Source organism: Myxocyprinus asiaticus, chromosome 43 (assembly GCF_019703515.2).
Source record: "Myxocyprinus asiaticus isolate MX2 ecotype Aquarium Trade chromosome 43, UBuf_Myxa_2, whole genome shotgun sequence".
In the NCBI taxonomy this organism is placed as follows: domain Eukaryota; kingdom Metazoa; phylum Chordata; class Actinopteri; order Cypriniformes; family Catostomidae; genus Myxocyprinus; species Myxocyprinus asiaticus.
In genome coordinates, this window is record NC_059386.1 from 29,106,690 (window position 1) to 29,127,636 (window position 20,947).

A 20,947-nucleotide genomic window follows, 5' to 3' on the forward strand; every position below is an offset into this window, starting at 1 on the left:
ATTCTCATTCATGTATTTCCAAGTATTTTGGCTAAGTTAACATACTGTACAAAACTAATATAATGCATAGAGGATAGAGCAATGATAGAGGCGGATAGCCCGTCTGTGAACATAATGTTCAGTGACATGTCAAAAGAAGATCGCAATGTATGTTATTGTAACTATAAAAGATATTATTAATAAAACACGGGATCTCGTTGCGTGGACATTTTGTGCTCCATATTTTGAATTTTGGGGATATCTGGACAATTTCAATGGTATTTTAGCCCCGAGTCCCCATTAATTTCCAACACTATTGGCATTGTATCTTTCCAAGGTATTTAAAAGTTTGTTTTAGACATATAGTAGCAAGTAAACAAGAAATCCCTACACATATGTCAAACTACATTGTGTTAAAACATTGCCAACCTTAAAACAAGTGAAGTTTGATCAGTGGTTAAACGTGTTCAGACGGTTCCCTTGTACCTGAATGAACGGCTCCTTAGAATAAAATGAAATATGCAGAAAATCACAGTATTTCTCTTCTAGTAAAGTGACAGGGCAGAAAGACTTGAAGAAGCTAGAGAAGAGAGGACACCGGCGGCAGTTTATGCAAGCTGCTGTGCTCATGATGCTGTGCCCTGCGGGCTTCCGTCATGCCGCGCACAGCGTGTATTAGTTTATAAACAGATTTAGTGCATATAACTTTCTTCTTCCCAAAAATTCAGAAATATTATGTATTTTGTTGTACTTTGTAATTGTGGTGAAAATAACTGTAGCGAAGTTGAATACTTAATTTTTAATCAACTTGAGTAAAAGTACTATTATTTATTTATACTTAAAAAAAGTTGAAAAATTTGACGAATGTACTCAAGTACTGTAACGAGAGTAGTTGTAATTCGTTACTTTCCACCTCTGGGGATCGACGTACAGTCTCTTTAATGGGTTGAACAGTTGTTTAAAGTGTTTTTTGGATCTTCCGCTGACGAAACATTTAAAAAATATCTTTCCAAGAAATTTCAGCAGACAAAAAACTCAAGATAGATAACATGAGTTGTGGAAAAGTAGATATGATCTAGGAGTTTGTTGATTGCTTTTTAAAGCACATGTCATTGAAGAGACAGTAAGTCTATCCCTCACAGCCTCATTTTCATTCCCATCAAAAAATAAAAAATGGCGTCACTGTCATTTTGTTTTTTTGCACCACTGTGAATAAGGTGTACAGAGCTGTTCAGCAGTGACATCAATTTGTAGGCGAATCTACAAATATAATAAGTTTATTCAACTTCTGTTTAAAATAAGGTCTGTGGTAAACATTACTTGACAATATATGGATGTTTTGTTCTACAACATAAATTACACAGTCATACCTAAAAAAAAAAAAAAAAAAAAAGTATAATTAAATACGGCTTCAAAATTCACGTTTGAGGTATGAGTGTGCAATTTATGTTGTGGAACAAAATGTCCACGTATTGTCAAGTAATGTTTACCATGGACCTTATTTTACACATTATTTAAAAAACATAGCCCCTTCGTACCCTTTTGATGAAGTGGAATTAGCACGTTTACATGCACGTTCTCACCGATTATGATTAATCATGTATTCTCCTTAAACAACGTTCTTTTAACGGGATAACTTCATAAACAGTTTAAGCAAAATCTGATTTTGCCCATTACCCTGATTTTGTGTTGCATGCAAATGCTTTTACAGGTGTTCTTGCCGGCTTATCCAATGTGTGCAAGTGTTGTGCGCATGCCTGTTCACCACTTTATCAGAAATCGTTAAAGGAATAATTAACAAAAATAAAAATTCTGCCATAATTTAGTTACCCTCATGTTGTTATAAGCTAGTATGACTTAGTTTCTCCTGTGGAATAAAAATGAGATGTTAGGCATATATACTCTATTTCATACAGTAAAAGTGAATGGGGACAGATGCTCCAAAAATGATACTGCAAGTTGGATAGCAGATGTGCGAATGAGATTTGAAGGCTACGGCAGAGGGTAAGATTTTCAGTACATTTTTAGACTAAATTTGATCTGTTCCTCTAATGATGCTATCCGATTGCTTCAGAGGATGCAGAAAACAGTGCACAACTCCTATGGACTATTTTCTTGATGCTTTTATTTGCATTTTTAAAGCCTTAAATCCACCGTCCCCATTTAATGTTCACTGCAGGTTAAGGATGTAGGATGTCTTTTTGTGTTCCATAGAAGTTAGAATGTCATATTTGGAACAACAATAGTAAAAAAAAAAAAAAAAACACAGTTCACACATAGCACCAACGTTAACTGTGTAACAAGCAATAGATGTGTTTACTATTCTCTGGACTGAAAAATGGATTTCTGCAAAAGAAGGGGAACATTAATTTGTTCTAGTTATCCTGACTGAACAGGTTCTTTCCCGATTCACTATAAATAATCCACCAGTTGCACACAGAAAAAATGTCTCCACTATTAAGGCGTCCAACGTCACACTTATCCTGACAAACAATGTTTTAACAGCTTCTAATTTTCAGTTTCTTCCTTATTCATTTCATTAAAAAGTTATTGTGTTTCTACATCTCCGTGTTGAACAGCAATTCAAATATTAACAGAACATTGTGAGAGCACTTGCAACGTCATGGATTCCAAAGTATCACCCTCAATGACTCAGTTACAGAGTAACAGCAGGGCTGTTAATAAAAACAGGGCCTCAGTCACGTGAAGGTTTCAATGGTTTTATAGCTTTCGATTATTCAGGTGAATCCTGGAAATACGTCAAATTATTTCCTGAATTTTGTGGCAGGCATTGTTATTGCGGTTGAAAAATGGAGGAAACCTTTTATGCATGTCTATTCTTTCCTTGCTTTTGTTGATGTTTGTTGTCTGTGCATATGCTTGTTTGTCCATGTTTTGCATCTGTAAAATAAAACTGCTGTATTCCCATGTCACATTTTAATGGTTCTGAAGCTTCAGCTAAAAACAGTGACACCCCTGTGTAAAATGACTATGTTTGTTTAACTCTCTATTGCTCTCTGGTACACAAGATGAAAAGGTTTGCAAAGATCATATCTGTTGACACAAATGGGAGAGAGTGTTTGGTGTGTTATTTGGTTTTGACTTAAGCTGGAAGTGGCCCCAAAAAGTATTTACTTAAATAGAACTTAAAGAATATTAAGTTAAGCTCAATCGACAGCATTTGTGGCATAATGCTGATTACCACAAAAATTAACTCGTCCCTCCTTTTCTTTAAAAACAAGCAAAAATTGAGGTTACAGTGAAGCACTTACAATGGAAGCAAATGGGGACAATTTATTGGTTTAAAGGCAGAAATGTGAAGTGTATAATTTTATAAAAGCCCTTACATTCATTTTTTTCTGTTAAAACTTGTGTTTATTTGAGCTGTAAAGTTGTTTAAATTGTTTTTACGGTAATTTTAGGGTTCATATCGTTACATCGTCATGGCAACAAAGTTATAAAATTGAATATAACTGTACACAGAAAAGGTTAGTAAGCGATTTATGCCACTAAATTCATTTTAACAAGTATATTGTTTGTCTTGTGGCTATCCTTTTGAAATGTTGTTTACAGATTGGCCCCATTCACTTCCATTGTAAGTGCCTCACTGAAACCAAGCTTTTTTTTTATTATTTATTTATTTATTTATTTATTTTATTTATTTATTTTTTTTTTTAGAAAATAAGTGACAAGTTGAAATTATTTTTTGTTACTTTTTTGGGCACACTTAATTTTAGGAACAGGGAAGTTTTTCATATGCAAGCACAGAGAACAATGCTTATTTAAATAACAAACACAAAAGTCATCTCTCCTATTATATCATATCACTACCTTATATTCAAAACTGTCTCGTGAAACAAATCGGGCAAGGTGAAAGTATGATTTCCATTTTCTCCTATTTCTGTTTATGTCACACCTTATTTGGTTGGGAAATTTCAATGCAAAATGTCATCTAATCTGTAAGAGAACATGGTGCCATGGTAAAAATTAGACATTCGAATGCCCGAGTAATAAACTCTAAGTGCAGATCACCAGGTGATATTATACATTTGCATATTTACATTTACCTATTATTATTATTATTATTAGAACTTTATTAATCCATGCGAGGCAATTAATATAGGGCTACAGCAGTGCTTCAAAAACAACACAATATCTAAACAAGAATACAGCATACCAGATCACACATTGAGAATCAATATTAAAGATAAATAAATAAATACATAAAAATACAATAATAATGATAAGAAACTTGATATCACCCATTACCTGACCAGGAAGTTTCAGCTAGTTTAACCAGCAAAGGCGTGGCGTGGGCTGCTCATTGCATGTACAGAGAGCAGACAGAGAGGCAGACACTCCGTTAACACTCAAATAGGAGAAGAGTTCTGTGAGGTAAGTTTGGAAAATAAATATATAATATACAATATGTCTAGTAATATATATTATATATGTCTATGTATGTTACATTTCAGGGAATTATAATGTGTGTGTGTGTGTGTGGAGGACATTTTTTTAGGTTACAGACTGGTAATTACAAGGGTATTATGCTATAAATGTGGTTTATGAGGATATTGCTAGTGTCCCCATAATTCAAATCGCTTAAAAAACATACTAAATGATGTTTTATTGAAAATGTAAAAATGCAGAAAGTTTTTTGTGAGGGTTTAGGTGTAGGGTTAGGGTTAGGGGATAGAATCTATAAATTGTACAGTATAAAAATTATTATGTCTATGGAGAGATCTCATAATGATAGCAGCACCAACATGTGTGTGTGTGTGTATGTGTGTGTGTGTGTGTTTTAATATAGAAACTAGTCTAATAATGTTTATTTTACTGTATGTTCAGTCTACAGAACTTCAGGTGTTTCTTGGACTGAGTTTTACAAACCTAACAAGACACAAAGGGCAGAAGATGAATAACAATACGGTAATAATGGATCCAGTTGTTTTTTTGCTCCTTACATCTTTCTGACCATGTTTATCTGGTAACACTTTACAATAAGTTTTTATATGTTAACATTGTATAACAGTAATTAACGTAATAGTTAACATGAAGTAACAATGAAGAATGCTTTTACAGAATTTATTAATCTTGGTTAATGTTTATTTTAACATATAGTAGCACATTTATGTAGCAAATTTTATGTATATTATGTGAACATTAGTTCAAAATTGTTGTAAAAGGTTGTATTTGTTAATGCAAAAGTTCAAATGAGCTAACAATGAACAATACTTATACAGCATTTATTAATCATGGTTAATGTTTATTTCTACATATAGTTGAACATTTAAAAAAATTACATGTTAATATTAGTTAATGCATTATGAACACGAATAAACAAACAATAGTATTTTGATAAATTAACATTAACGAATATTAATAAATGCTTCAACTGATGTTAATGTATCTATGCAAAAATGTTAGTGAATAGAAACTAGTGTTACTGTTTATCCTTGTCTAACATCATTTTATCTGTCAGTCACCAATTAAATTGATTTTTGTTGATTTTATAAACTATTTGTCGGGTTCTGTCAGTCGATCACCCAGTGAGACTATTTTCTCAGAAATGCAACATATATTTATCAAGCATTAACCAACCTGAAGATGACAAAAGGAACACTTCATGAATGATTCATCGGCCAGGTCATTTGATCTTTAAAAACAGAGAAAAGTCAGTTAAAGTCAGTTAGATTTGGCCATCAGAAAACATTTCACTTTAAATAACTAAGATAACATTCAAATGTATTATCAATGGAACTGCTGACGGCCTGAGTGTTTGACCAAGTGACATTGTTTAATGAGCTTCTGATTTGTTTGAGGCAATAGTGTGCTTTTCGCAAGTTATTTTCATAAGGAAGTATATGCCGAATGAGCTACAGGGAGCTTATAGTCATGGCAAAAACAATTATGCTTAAAGTCAACATTTTCATAATACACATTCCTAGTTTTATTGTACACAAATCATCAGTGCACATTATTACAAAGAAAGAAAAAAAAAATACTTGTATTATCTTTCAGAAAAATTTACAGTAATAACTCGTTCTGCCTCTTAAATGACTTTTTGGATGATGTCACCAAGGCCACACAGGCAATTGGTTAAAGTTAACCAATAGCCAAACAGTTATTTAAGCATTGCTTTAAGCTACTGCTGTGGGTAATGCAGTCTTTCTAAAATAATTAATGCAATAATTTAAAGTTGGTTAACATTCATGTAATAAAGGTTGAAACAATAATAGCAAATTACACTGTAGATAGGTAAAGTTTAGCAAGAGAATCTTTGATTTTGGCTTGACAATGTCTTGTATGATGAACCGTGTTTTCCTCCAACGTAAACTGAGTGTTTGAAAACATACTCCATAACTGCATATTTTGGAAAACGATAACGTTAGGAAACTGAAAATGGAGGATTCAAACTTAAACGGATTAGTGTGGACGTTGCCTAAGTCTAAGGAATTTTTAGGATTTTGAAACACCTGCTTTGTGAGAACCGTAAATTCTGATCAGTTAGAAAAGATAGAGCACTCAGAACAGAATATCAGAACAGTCTGAAGGACTGTGCCAAGCTTGGTGGATGTAGCTTGAAAACTCTAGGGTGAGTTACAGTCAGAAAATTCAGTCTTGGTTTAGGGAAAATCCTAATCCAATCTGCAGAGTAAAAGTTTGTTGTAAAATTTGTCAAGCCAACATAATAGCAATAAATTTGAAAAAGAAGCATTACTATTAAGATACGTAGAGGGAGTCTAGAGAGGGAATTTGACCTTAAGCCTCCACGTTCTGGTCAAAAATTGCATTCCAGTGGTGTAAGAGGGATGTTCTCTACATCTCCATTTTATTATGGAATTGTCACTTTCCATAATCTTTTTAATTGCACGTGGATATGGATAAAATCAAGTCCTGCCCTAAATTTTTTTGCGAGTTGAATATCGAGTTGAACTCAAAATTACTGTACATCACATTGTAGCAGTAAAATGGGTTGCAAATGCTGTGTCATACTGTCTTTAAAAGCATCTGAAAACAGACCAAACTCTGTTAATTTCTTTCAGATCTATGACAATGTTGCTCATGTGAACTATGCGTTCCAACACAAGGAAGAGCAGCCTCCATATGCACCTTCATCTGGGATGTACCCTGCTTTACCCCTGTACCCTGGTCAACAAAACCCTTCGCCTCTATACTTGAATAACTCTCCCTCATATCCATCAGACAGATACTCACCTGCTCAGAGCCTACATCAGTATACACCTCAAACAGCACCTGTAAATACCCACTCCACTACCACACCTGGATTACACCATGCCGTTCACAAAGGTACTTCATTCTTCTTCCAACACTTTTCAAGTACTAAGTTTCAGATTTCAGACAGTAGGTTGAAGGTTTTGCTTCTGAAATCTGTCTGTGCTTACCGAAATTCGAATCGCTTCCCCCAGTGGCCGAAGCTGGAATTGTTGTTGAACGTATGGGCACCTGTGAGCTCCAGTTTCCGGGTGAAATGTCCACATAGTGGCGCCAAAAGCGAGTGATAGTTTTAGTTGGAAATGATGTAATACAGTCAACAGGAATGCATATTTTAGTAACTATTCCCCCTACCCCAAACCTTAAACCTAACCATCACTGGAGTTAAAATGTAATTTTTTTTTACAAAAATGCAACCTCCGAAGTGTGCTCACTAGGGATGTTATAAAATATTGATAAATAAATTATTGATCGGCATGTTATTTTATCAATATATTTTTGAGGCATTAATATATAAAAATTCGCTGACATTTAAATTAGAAGCCTAATATGCGAGCTTTCCAATTCACTCAATTGGCTTTTTGTTTAAAAGTCTCGGTCTCGGTTAGGAATGGCAAAGGTATCACAACACAATGGACAAGCTGATGTGGCGCAGCAGATGGCAGTCCAAAGTTATGAAGATTTTTGAACTTGTTCAAGAATGAACAAAGTGACAGTGATGAGTTTGCAGGTTAGTGTATGAAACTGGTGTAACTGCACAAACTGAACGATTAGATATGGCGACGTTTATTTAGCAATTTCTCTGTATGTAGCCTTGAATAGGTCTTTCATTCAAACTGTAAAACCACAAAATGACATACTTGTAACTGAAAATACATTGTGTAGGTTATATGAGAGATAATTGTACACCATATATCATCCAGTGATGGCTTGAGTAAATAATCTTTGTCCTTTGATAATAATTTGGGTTTAATTTGATGGAAAATGATGTGAGTTGCGCAGCATGGCACTGCAGAATTTTGACGCTGAGCGTTGGTGATGTGTATGTACCTTTGTAGAAAATAATTGTTTTGAATTTTAGAACATGCCAATTTACCCTGCCGCTCTCACATTACTAAAGTTGTGTTGAGAAATATGTTTGAAAAGACAAAGACTATTGTGCAACGAGCAGACCCTATTTATCTGAAAAAACCACGATATATATCGATAATCATTGGGAAAATCTTCCGATTATCGATGCGTGAAAAAGGCATCGATCCCAAGCCTAGCGCTCACCTATGTTTATGTGAACACAATTACTTCCTGGTTCCCACATGACCACAACCCCAGGGGCATGTCCACAAGGGTGGACATACTTAAGTGGTGCCACTTCATGGTCTCGGATGTTGCTCAGATCAGTAGCACTGAAGGGAAGTTTGTTCGCGCTTAATTTGACGCAAAAATGTCTGATGGGGGATGCCGCTTGTCAGTAATTCGGCTGAATGGGGTTAAGAGAACAAAAATTTTCAGAAGCAACATGTCAATTTCCCATGTGATCACATAGCAGATTTTCATAAAGTGACACTCTGACTCTCTGGCAGTTCCCAGGAAAAGAATATGGCCGTATGTCGTGGGCACTGTCATCACCCTCCTGATCATTGCTGCGGTTATAGCTGCATTGTTTTGGTATTTCGGTAAGAATCCCACTTATTGGATGTCATACAGTATATCCACACCTTTGTGCCTTTTTTTCTAATGCCCTGACTTTGACAGGTGTGTTCGATTGTCAAGGGCGGCGCTGCACAGCAGATAGCCTATGCATCAGCCACTCTCAGTGGTGTAACGGTGTTCCAGACTGTCCATCAAGAGAAGATGAAGCTCATTGCTGTAAGCCTTTGCACCAACATATAAAAAACCTTTAGTATCACAGCCATGGCCTAGTACTGGCTTGCAACACGTCCTAATCCCATTCGCCTTCTCTTTTTACCTATCATTTCCTGTAATGTCAGGTGCATGTCTGACTACTGTATGTGACTTTTTGTAGTTCGTCTGTATGGATCTAATTTCCTTCTTCAAATGTACTCAAATGAGAGCCATAAATGGGAGAATGTGTGTTCTCTTGGATGGAATAACAACCTCGGAAGACAAGCATGTGAGGAGATCGGATACAGCAGGTAACATTAGCTTGACTTGTGAAACGAGATTGGTAGATAAATTAAAGGCATTTATAAGTATGGAATCCTTTTTCTGTCACTGACAGACAGTTTTCGATGCTTTGGGCTCAGATTTCAGTATTATTTTTTTTAAATTTAACAGCAATATTTGGTCTGAAATATGTGCTTCTCTCACAGGGATACTTATGTAGGCTACGAGGCAATTTCCTCAAGAGCATTACTAGACTACATGATGGTTAATACAGATTCTCTCAGCTCTTCCAACCTGAATATGTCCACACAAAGTTTTCTCACTAAAAGGTATATTACAGTTTTTTTTTTTTTTTTTTTTTTTTCAGATGATTTCTCAAATGTTTATTAAAGGGATAGTTCACCCAAAAATGAAAATTATCTCATCACCCTCATGCCATCCCAGATGTGTAAGACTTTCTTTTCTTCTGCCAAACACAAACCACGATTTTTAGAAGAATATCTCAGCTCTGTTGGTCCTTTCAATGCAAGTGAATGGTGGCCAGAATTCTGAAGGTCCAAAAAGCACATAAAGACAGCATAAAAGTAATCCATTAGACTCCAGTGGTTAAAGGTGGAGTGTGTAATTTCTGTGCTACTAGTGGCACCAAACAGAATTACAAAAATAAAGTATGTTTTCAAACAACCTTTGCCAACACTCCTCAGACTCATCACGCCCTTTCGCACTCTCTGATTCCCTATGAACAAATAGGCCATTCTAAATAAAAGAAGATAAACATTTAATGTCCTAATAAACAAGACCACTATAACATAAACAAACCGGACAGAAAGCGTTGCAGATGAAAAAGCTTGTCTGATAACATTGCCGGTGTTACGGTTCAACTGGTTTTCATGTTAAAGGTGGGGTAAGCGATTCCTGAGAAAGACTGTTGATATTTGAACTTAACAGCCAAACAAACACACCCCTCCCTTCAGTGCTCCTTCAGAAGCTCCGCCCCCCAAATTCATGCACGCCAATTGCCAGTGCTGTGTGATCGCAACAGTGTTGTGTGGATTGGTCCGATCCACTTTGTTTATTTTCCCATTTACAGATTCCCATTTCATTGGATGAAAATTACACACTCCACCTTTAAATCCATATCTTCAAAAGGGATTTAACAGGTATGGTTGAGAAACAGATTCATATCTAAGTCCTTTTTTTACTATAAATCTCCACTTTCACATCTGGGTTGGCATGAGGGTGAGTAAATTACGAGAGAATTTTCATTTTTGGTTGAACTATCCCTTTAAAGGTGTTATACTGTTTTTTTTATTATTTTTTATTTTTATTTTTTATTATTGTGTGTGAATTTGAGCTAAGCATGAGAATAAGATATTATCATGGAACCATGTCCGAAAACACAATAATATAATTGTTTTTTGTTAGTGCTGTTTTTCATAGAATCAGCTTGTGTAAACATTCTTATCTTTTCATTTCTATTTTGGCATTCCAGTTCAGACTGCCCATCTAACAGTGTAGTGGCTCTCAAATGTATTGGTAAGAGAACAGTTTTGCATCTATTTCCTTTTTACTTTGTGTCAGCTTGAGATGTCCCTTACAACTCAGTACACTTGACATTGCGTTTATTAACGCATATGGGCAGTGACTTCTTACACGACCTAGTTGAAACCTCTCTACAATAACGGCAGTGTTCTAATATTGACTATGGTGTTTAAGCCCCGCCTGTTTTGGCGCGAAGCTGTCTGCTATAAAACAGGTGCACAAACACCATTTCTTCAGAATCTCTTCCTTCAAGACAGCGATCATCTCTTGTCTAGAAGCCCTCTACCTTTGCCATCAATATACATGTCAGCAGGCGGAATCTTCGCAGCAATGAGAAGACTCTCCGCTCCCCTGCAGTACTCTGGTGAACATCACTCCGCCTCGCCACTTGACGCTTCGCTGGTGAACGTGCCTCAGCATCCTGATTCCCCGCAGCGCTTCGGCAGGTGTTGTCTGTCCTTACAAAGAAATTACATATTGTGTATTGTATTTTGTGTGATATAAATATAAATATACAATATATTTATTTATATATTTATATATCTAAAAGAGTCGCTTACATATTCGCGTCTTTTTAAAAATGTCGTTCCGTAAGTTTTCATTGTGCAAGAGACACATCCCACTGTCAGATCAGCATGAGAGCTGAGTTTACTGTCTGGGCCGTGCCCACGCAGAGTCAGCTCTCATGGAGACAGACTGTCCTCACTGTGAGGGCATGAGTCTCAAGTCGCTTTGCTCATGAACCACCTTCGTTCTAAGGGACGATTCAGCCTCTCGCACCCTCCCACCCGCCTCTTCTGTGATACTCAAGGATTCACACGAGGAGGCGCGGTGGGGCTGCAAGGTCTAGCAGGATGAATTTGAGGTGGACCTCGTGCCGGCACATGCCCCGCGAGCCCCTCAATCTCCACGAATATGGTTCATGGGGAAGAGAATGGCTATGCCCAACTACCCCCTGTGGAGGAGGCGGTAGCAGCACACCTCTGCCCAGTGAGTAACAGGGCCTGGAAATTTCCTCGCCCCATACATCCTTCCAAGCCGTGTCGACAGATGTCCGTACTGGCTGGAAAAGCTTACTTGGTAGCAGGACAAGCTGGGTCAGCACTCCACGCAATGGCGATGCACCAGGTATTTCAAGCCAAGCTCCTCAGGCAAATGGATGAGCAAGGCTTTGATCCAGAGACTTTCAAAGAGCTCCACACCGCTACAGACTTAGCGCTGCATGCCATGAAATTGACATGAGTGACAGGGAAAAAGCCTCTCTGTTGGATGCTTCAGTATCTCCAGCCAGCCTCTTTGGCGGCTCAGTGAATAAGTTTGCTGAGCGTTATGTCGTGACTCAGCAGCAGTCACAAGCTATGAGACACTTCATGCCCAAACGGAGCATATTACTGCTGGCTTGCCCTCGCTCTGTTTCGAGCCAGCGCCCGGCTAAAAGCCCCATGCCTGCTATCTCAGTGCTGGCACCTGCCACTGCCGAGCCACCAGTGAGGCCACGCAAGCTGTGGCCCAAACAGAAGCAGCCATACCAGCGCACACCTCATGCCGACGGGAGGAACACCCCGTGCAGCGGAAACGCTCCCGACGAGGCAAACCTTTGAAGTGGAAAGCAGAGCCCATGGTTTCCTCACGGGTCTGCTCCAAAGAAGGCTCGACTGGAGACACAGAACACTGTTCCCCATCTCCCCACTGCTGTTTGTTGGGAAAGGATCATTGTTGTTCACAATGTTATGCAAAATGTTGTTTCTGTGTCTTACACTCTAATAAATGCAATAAAAAATGCAATAGAGAATACAGCACTCGCTGCAAATGCACAAGATGCTCATACATTCTCAAAAAAGAGCCCTTTTCCTCTTCAAAGCACACACATTATGCACAAATGCTTCACTATGGTGAGCAATGTATTATATCATACGGTGAGCAAACCAAATTGCCCTCTGTCCCGCTACGTGGAAGTGTGGTGAGCCCTAACGGGTATTTCAGAATGGGTACAAAGAATGATCAAACATGGTTATACGATACAATTTGCACGGCAGCCACCCCATTTCAACGGTGTTCTGTCTTCCACGGTTTCGTCCAAAGACGCACCAGTGTTACGAGCCGAAATACACAGTCTCCTCATGAAAAGCGTGATTGAGATTTTGCCAAATTGTCAAGCCCAAAAAGGGTTTTACAGCCGTTATTTTCTTAAGTTACGCCGTTATTTAAGACGGCGGGCTTTGTTCGATCCTGGAACTGAGACTTTTAAATCATACACTCACAAAGCACCCGTTCAAAATGATTACTTATCTTATCGCATGTACGTCCACACAATTGGTTTGCGTCAATAGATCTTAAGAATGTGTACTTTCATATCCAAATTGTACGACATCACAGGATGTTTTTGAGATTCACGTTCGAGGGGACAGCGTATCAATTCAAAGTCCTGCTCTTCGGACTGTCTCTGGCTCCTCGCACGTTCACAAAGTGCATCAATGCGGTTCTCGCCCCTCTGAAACAGAGCAGCATGTGCATTTTGAATTACCTCGACAATTGGCTATTACTGGCACAATCAAAGGCTCTGTTATGCCAGCACAGAGACTTACTGCTTCAACATCTAAACAGCTTGGGCCTAAATGTGAACACACTCCCCCCCAGCCAACAAATCTCCTTTTTGGGAGTCTGCCTCGACTCCACGAGCGGGCGTGCACACCTCACGAGCGAGCACGTTCAGGCCATTCTACAGTGTCTGTCTCAGTTGAAACTGAGGAGAACACTTCCACTGAAGCTGTTTCAGAAAGCATTGGGGTTTATGGCGGCGGCATCCATTAGGTCTCTTACACATGAGACCTGTTCAGTGCTGGTTGAAGCGCTGCGTGCCACAACATGCTTGGTGCCAAGGGCGCATGCGCATCACTATATTTCGCTGCTGTATAGCTGCTTTAGCACGCTGGACAGCTCCTGCTTTTTACCAGTGATGCGTCGTGCTGGGACAGGTTGTCAGGCAGAAAGTGGTGACTAAGGATGCTTCCAACACAGGTTGGGGGGCGGTGTGCGATGGACACCTGACTTTTGGCACTTTGTCCAGGTGTGAAGAAAGTGTGGCACATCAACCACCTAGAGCTATCAGCTGTATTCCTAGCCTTCAAGGCTTTTCAGTCAGAAATAGCAAACTGTCATGTCCTGGTTCACTCAGACAACATGACAATTGTGGCATATATAAACCGCCAAGGTGGAATTCATTCACCGCCACTGTTGAGACCTCCTCCTAAGGAGCGAGTGTCATCTCCTCTCCCTGAGAGCGACATATGTCCCAGGCCACCTGAATTATGGCGTGGACCTATTGTCAAGCCAAGGGGTGAATCCGGGCGAATAGAGACTTCATCCTCAAACTGTATTGAGGATTTGGGAAATATTCGGCAAAACAGAAATCTATCTATTTGCCTCAGTGGGGAATACCCACTGTCCCCTCTGGTACTTGAAGTCCCAAGCCCCACTGGGAGCAGACGTAATGGTCCACAAATGGCCAGAGAAACGCAAATATGCGTTTCCCCTGGTGTGCCTGACACACTCTGATATATGCAAAGTCAGAGAGGACAAGGAAACGATTCTATAAGTTGCGCCAAAATGGCCCGGAATGGTTTCCGGAAATGATAGAGATGCTGTACAGCTCGCCATGGGAAATACCGCTGAGGAGGGATCTCGTCTCTCAGGTGCAAGGCACAATTTGGCATCCCCAGCCCAAGCTGTGGAACCTGCATGTGTGGCCCCTGAACGGAGCGTGCTAACTGCACCAGAACTGACACATTCAGTCATGAACACCATTTTGCAGGCCAGAGCACCGTCCACAACACACCTCTACGCGCTAAAATGGAATGTGTTCACTGACTGGTGTCTCTCACATGGTAAAGACCCAGTAAACTGCCCCATACAGTTGCAATCGAAATTATTCAACCCCCACAAGACAGTAAGGTTTTACAAAGGTAAGCTTTTCTGATGACCCAGAATTTTTAAACTTTACATCTATATCAGTTGAGTGACACATTCAAAGTCATAGTGTGAATATATAACCTAATATTTCTAAATAGCAGGATTTTTTAAAAATACAGCCATGTCATAATTATTCAACCCCTATTGCATGTAGCTGTTTCTTAAATATGTAAGGCTACACAAGTAATTGTTTTAAAACAAAATTAAGTCATCAATCTGTAATGGCACTTATTTAAGTTTTAAAATGTAAGTTTAACGTTGTAAGCGAAAATATATTTCTATGCAAAAAATGCAATTAAAAATAAGCTGTCTCAAAAGCTAATAGAGGAGATTATTTAATTACACAAGAAAGGTCATGCATAAAGTACATTTCCAAGGCACTTCAATTTCCAATAGACAAAGTTGGCAGCACCATTCATAAATTTTTTAAATATGGTACAACAGCAACCTTCTTGGGGTGTAGAAGAAAGCAAAACTTAACCAAGGGAAATGTTGACTTGAATATTCAAGAAGTAATAAGGAAAGACCTGTGGAGTCCTGGAAGAAGGTTTTATAGACATATGACACTAAACTGAAAATGAGTTTTAGACCCATGGGTCAGCAGTACATCTGGAGTAAGATGACAAGGTGATGACAAGAATGACACCATCCCCACAGTCAAGCATGGAGGTTGGTCAGTCCTGTTATGGGGGTGTTTTGCGGCTGCAGGAAATTGCTATCCTGACTATGTGACTGACACCATGGATTATTTCAGGTATCAGGCCATTTTGGCATGAAAAATGTGATGCCTTCAGTGTGTAAATTGAAGCTCGGTGATCACTGGACTTTCCTGCAAGACAATAACACCAAGGATACACCCAAGTTGTCCAAAATCTGGTTCAGGGATAGGTCGTGGAATGTCCTTAAATGGCCCTTTCAGTCCATCATTAAAATCCCATTGCAAACCTTTGCTGTGATTTCGAGGAAGCAGTGGCAGCACAGAAACCAAAGAATGTCAATGAACTGGAAGCTTTTGCTCATGAGAAATGTGTACAAATTCAATAGAGAGGTGTCCGAAGCCTGAGAACACTAACCTGAAACACTTATTTGCTGTTATTAAGGATAAAGGATGCTCCACAAATGATTGACTTTGGGGGTTGAATATTTTTGACATGATATTTGTGGAGAGAATTAGTTATTTTTTATTTTAAAATTTGGGTAAACTGAACTCTTTGTTCTCAAAATCACTCAAATGTGTATTAAAAACTTACTTTGTTTACTGAGGTTTTAGTTGATGTGTTTTAATTCACATCACCAGAATGTATTGCTGGTCAGAGGGGTTGAATAATTTTGATTACAACTGTACATAAAATTCTCATATTTCTTCAAGAGCGATTAGAAGCAGGACTCGCTCTGTCAACGTTCAAAGTGTACGTGGCGACTATATCTGCGTATCACGCACATGAAGCCGGCACCACTATAGGCAAGCATGGTTTAATCATAAAGTTCCTTAAAGGAGCAAGATGATTAAACCCACCTCGGCCAACTACAGTCCCGACTTGGGACTTAACTTTAGTCCTAAAAGCTCTCGCAGGGCCCCCCTTCGAGCTTTTGGACTCTGTTGATTTGCGCATGCTCTCCGTTAAGACCGCATTACTGCTGGCTCTGGCCTCAGTAAAGCGGGTCAGTGACCTGCATTCACTATCGATTGACAATTCATGTCTGGAGTTTGGCCCCGGACTTTCAAAAGCCACTGTCAAACCCAGAAAAGGCAATGTGCCTAAGGTCCTAACCACGCCCTTCAGAGCGCAGGTGGTTCACCTTCAGGCATTCTTCCCTCCTCCATTTAATTCAGATGAGGAACAGTCACTGCATTTGTTATGCCCTGTGCGGGCACTACACGCATACGTTGAGCGTACATGCCAGTTTAGACTGTCTGATCAGCTCTTTGTATGCTATGGAGGATGAACAAAAGGAATGTCCGTCTACAAGCAAAGACTTTCTCACTGGATTATCGATGCAATTGCCCTGGCTTATGAGTCGCAGGGTAAGACTTGCCCAATTGGTGTTAAAGCACACTTAACTAGAGGCATGGCCTCCTCATGGGCATGGACAAATGGTGTGTCCTTACAAGACATATGTTTTGCAGCAGGATGGTCTTCTCAAAACACATTCGCAAGGTTTTACAACCTAGACGTAACATTTCTCTCTTCACAAGTCCTCTCTATTTAGAGCGCTTGCTATTTCATTGACCAAATATATATACTTATGCTCCTCCCTTTAAGATGAGCTCCTCAAGCTGAGTCGTAAGGGAACATCTCAGTTACATACGTAACATCGGTTCCAAGAGACGAAGCGAACGAGACATTGGGAACGCTAGCCGCACTACAAGACTCAGAGTTCTTGAGGCAAGAGCGATGCGCTCCTTGTTCTCATTCAGAAATTCTGAAGAAATGGTGTTTGTGCATCTGTTTTTATAGCAGACAGCTTCGCGCCAAAACAGGCGGAGCTTAAACACCATAGCCAATATTAGAATATTGGCGTAATTGTGGAGAGGTTTCAACTAGGTCGTGTAAGTAGGCACTCCCCATATGCGTTAATAAATGCAATGTCTCGTTCCCTTCATCTCAGGGAACCGAGGTTACGTATGTAACCAAGATGTTTTGTACAGTATGCATGCATAACATTCTGTTTATGTGTATGTCACATGAAAAAAGTCATGAGGTCTGAATCTCTAGTTGTCTAGATGACTGAACTCTATAGAATGTCAGAGCTAAATACATAATAGCTACTGAAAGTTTTGCAGATAATTTTAAATTTTGCATTGGGAAGTACCTCTTCCTAATGTATTACTAATGAAACTACATTTATCAGTAGCTACTTTATCAAAAGAGTGACTTGAATTAAGCAAAACTACTTTAATTAAGTGCTAATCTAGGCATTCACCTTTAGATTGTGGACGTAACAGCAGGAACCGTATTGTGGGTGGAACCACAGTGACCTCTAAGGGGGTGTGGCCATGGCAGGTCAGTCTGCAGATTGCCAGAAGACATTTGTGTGGAGGGTCTGTTATCACCCCCTACTGGATCCTCACAGCAGCTCACTGTGTTTATGAGTAAGTGCTCTCATTTAGTCCAACTCATTTATTTTATGAGATCATTATGAACTATAATAAATTAAATGATGAACTCTCCCTGTGTAGGAATTCAAATCCAAGGCAATGGACTGTGTATGCTGGATATCTGACTCGTATAGAGATGCAGTTCGTGACCGGCAATTCGGTAAACCGAATTGTTATGCACAAATTTGACCCGAAAACTAACAACAATGATGTGGCTTTGATGAAGCTAAACAGTCCGCTCATGATTTCATGTAAGACTCAGCAACACAATTTTTCATAAACAATTCTCACAATTTCTATGATAATTTTATAATACTTACAATAAAGGAAATCAGCACATTTGATTCTGGTACCATGTTTGCTTTGAAAATGGCCTTGATATGGAGAACTTGTTGATTTTAAATTTCTGTTTCCACCAGACTATTGGAGCGCAAATAGCCACACTGTGTGGCAGATGCTATTTACACCTAGTGCAAATAGTCACTCCATTTCTTTTAATTTGGTTAATCCCTTAAAGCGATGTTTTTCTTTTTTCTGTGGAACACAAAAGGAGATATTTTACAGAATGTCCAAGCTGCATTTTTCTATAAAAGACTTTTAGTGAATATAGTCTTACATTTCCAGTTTGTCCTTCACACAAGCTATTGTTGGGCTTTAGAAGACTTGGAATAGAGCACATGAGACGTATGATCATCGTATGATCCTTTTATATTATTATTTTTTTTATTTTTTTTGGAGCTTCACAGTGTGAATAACTGAATAATTTTCTTTGCATGAAAAAGAGCAGTTTGAACTTTGCTAAATATTAAAAAAAAATGTGTGATCCACAGACAAAAGAAAATAATTTAGAATTTTTTTTTTTGTTTTCAGTTTTGAGCAAACAGAATTTTCATTTTTGGGCAAATTATCGCTTTAACGCTGTGTTTGTTTCTTTTAGCAAACATTAGGCCAGTGTGTTTACCCAATGCGGGCATGTACTTCTCTGCTCCGAGACAGTGTTACATCACAGGATGGGGGTCACTGTATAGTGGAGGTATGCAAAGATTAATCTATAATAATCATAACTCTATAATTAGTCATAATTTACATATAAAGGAGGCAAGTTTGTGCTGAAAAGAATGACAATGACTTACAGTTAAATACTCATGGTGAGGTGCTATTTTAGTGCATTCAGTAACTGGTTAAACTTGATTGCAGGTGGTCAGTGAATAAGACACCAGTGTTTGTGTTGAAATACCACATGCAATAGTGGCTCAACTGTTTAGTGAATTCACCATTAAAACTGAAGCATTGTTTATGTTAAACCACTGAAACTGTTTTCCTGAAGGATCTGCTTCAGAAACTCTACAGGAAGCCAAAATCGAGCTGATTGACAGTACGACCTGTAATAGTCGGCCGGTGTATAACGGACAAATCACAGACAACATGATCTGTGCTGGCAAGCTGGCTGGTGGAGTGGACTCCTGTCAGGTCAGAAACACCCACTGTAAAAACGCAATTAGAGGTTCCTCTTAAGAGTAACTAAATGTTAAATGCATTCTAAAGGACAAATAAAATGACTGCTGTTCCACACAGGGGGACAGTGGGGGTCCTCTGGTCATACAGGAGAATTCTCTATGGTGGCTGCTCGGGGACACTAGCTGGGGTGATGGATGTGCTTTCAGAAATAAGCCCGGAGTCTACGGAAATGTGACCTACTTCCTTAACTGGATATATGAACAAATGCGGGTAAGATTTAAAGTAAAAAATGTAAACCATGACATAGAAAAATATTATTTTTATTGTTAATTAGAGTGCATTTATTATATGCTACTACTACTACTACAACTACTATTATTATTATTATTAATTATTGTCATTATTTTAATTATTATTATTATCATCCATGAGAGAGAAGAAAATCACCTTTTTGTTTTTTGTATTTTTTTCAGAAATATTAATAATATTTATAAAGAAGTTTCAAAGAGCGACTGATCAAAACTACTTACACTCTGGGAGTTGGAGATTTTCTATGGTGCTCTCTTATTTTATTTTATTATTGTTTTCTTCGGGACCATAAATCTAAAATAACCAAGTATTTATTTTCACTAGTACCATAAATTTATGAATTGCACAGTTTGCTACAATATGCACCTTGTTGTTGTTTTTTAATGTACATTTTGTATAAAGAACACATTTGTACAAACGATTTAATAAAAATCTAGAACTGAGACTGATGTCACTGACATGTTTCTGGGTTTGTTTGGCATTGCAAATTTACAAAAATGTACAAAAGCTGTAAACACGTTCTAAAAGAGATCACAAGTGTTTGAGAATATAACAGGGTGTGAGGTGCAAAGTGTACAGACCGTACTGCAGACTGATGCCTCTGTTAGCTGTGGGTAGTGGGACTGTTTTCTTATCAACATCAAGACTTTAGGTTAACATTAATCTCATGTCCCCAATTTTAAGTTTTAAGTGAGAATTTTTACAAGTACAAAAATGTAATGCAGTCTCTCTTTATAATTATTCTTTATTTTAATTATTATGAGGTCATAAAAGCTGCATGCATAATAATTGAAAAATAATCAGCAAAATGCTGATGAAGTGGAGTAGAGCATGTCACACCGCAGGACATGTAAAGGTTTTTTTATAATATTCCACTACCCTTAAACCCTACAGCTTAACAAATGCAATATCCATTTGAACACTGCATTCTTTCAATTGTAGAAGCTAATATATAAACCAAAAACATTTAAAGTTTTAGATGAATTTATGCATGTACAGTCAGAATTATATACAGACTTTGTGTTCATTCTATTTGCAAGATATAATTTTTAGACATCATTACAATGGGGTAAAAAATATGAATATTATACTTTATTTTGCCACTATAATGGATTATACACTCACCGACCACTTTATTAGGTACACCTGCACAGCTACATATTCGTGCAATTATCTAATAAGCCAGTCGTGTCGTGGCAATGCAATGCATAAAATCATGCAGATATGGGT

General features: G+C 38.3%; 1 protein-coding gene across 2 annotated transcripts; it reads left to right on the top strand.

The window, feature by feature from the left end:
* The first annotated feature begins 4,322 nt into the window (after positions 1 to 4,322).
* LOC127433616 (transmembrane protease serine 2-like) lies at positions 4,323 to 20,171 on the top strand. 2 transcript variants are annotated; one of them, XM_051685659.1, is made up of 15 exons: positions 4,323 to 4,374; positions 4,828 to 4,908; positions 7,026 to 7,290; positions 8,796 to 8,888; positions 8,968 to 9,081; positions 9,239 to 9,368; positions 9,546 to 9,668; positions 10,832 to 10,875; positions 11,192 to 11,323; positions 17,782 to 17,944; positions 18,032 to 18,201; positions 18,888 to 18,983; positions 19,278 to 19,420; positions 19,526 to 19,678; positions 19,882 to 20,171. In XM_051685659.1, exons 2-15 carry the CDS (start codon positions 4,894 to 4,896, stop codon positions 19,888 to 19,890), a joined length of 1,650 nt encoding a protein of 549 aa, XP_051541619.1. In that variant the 5' UTR covers positions 4,323 to 4,374; positions 4,828 to 4,893; the 3' UTR covers positions 19,891 to 20,171. The 2 variants fall into 2 exon arrangements, with proteins under 2 accessions (XP_051541619.1, XP_051541620.1); XM_051685660.1 differs by lacking the exon at positions 11,192 to 11,323 and having other exon boundaries at positions 4,330 to 4,374.
* The last annotated feature ends 776 nt before the right edge of the window (positions 20,172 to 20,947 follow it).

Coding starts and splice junctions, on each gene's coding strand:
- LOC127433616 (XM_051685659.1), top strand. Junction 8,889..8,967: donor TGCATTGTTTTGGTATTTCG/GTAAGAATCCCA, acceptor TGACTTTGACAG/GTGTGTTCGATTGTCAAGGG. Junction 9,669..10,831: donor CAAAGTTTTCTCACTAAAAG/GTATATTACAGT, acceptor TTGGCATTCCAG/TTCAGACTGCCCATCTAACA.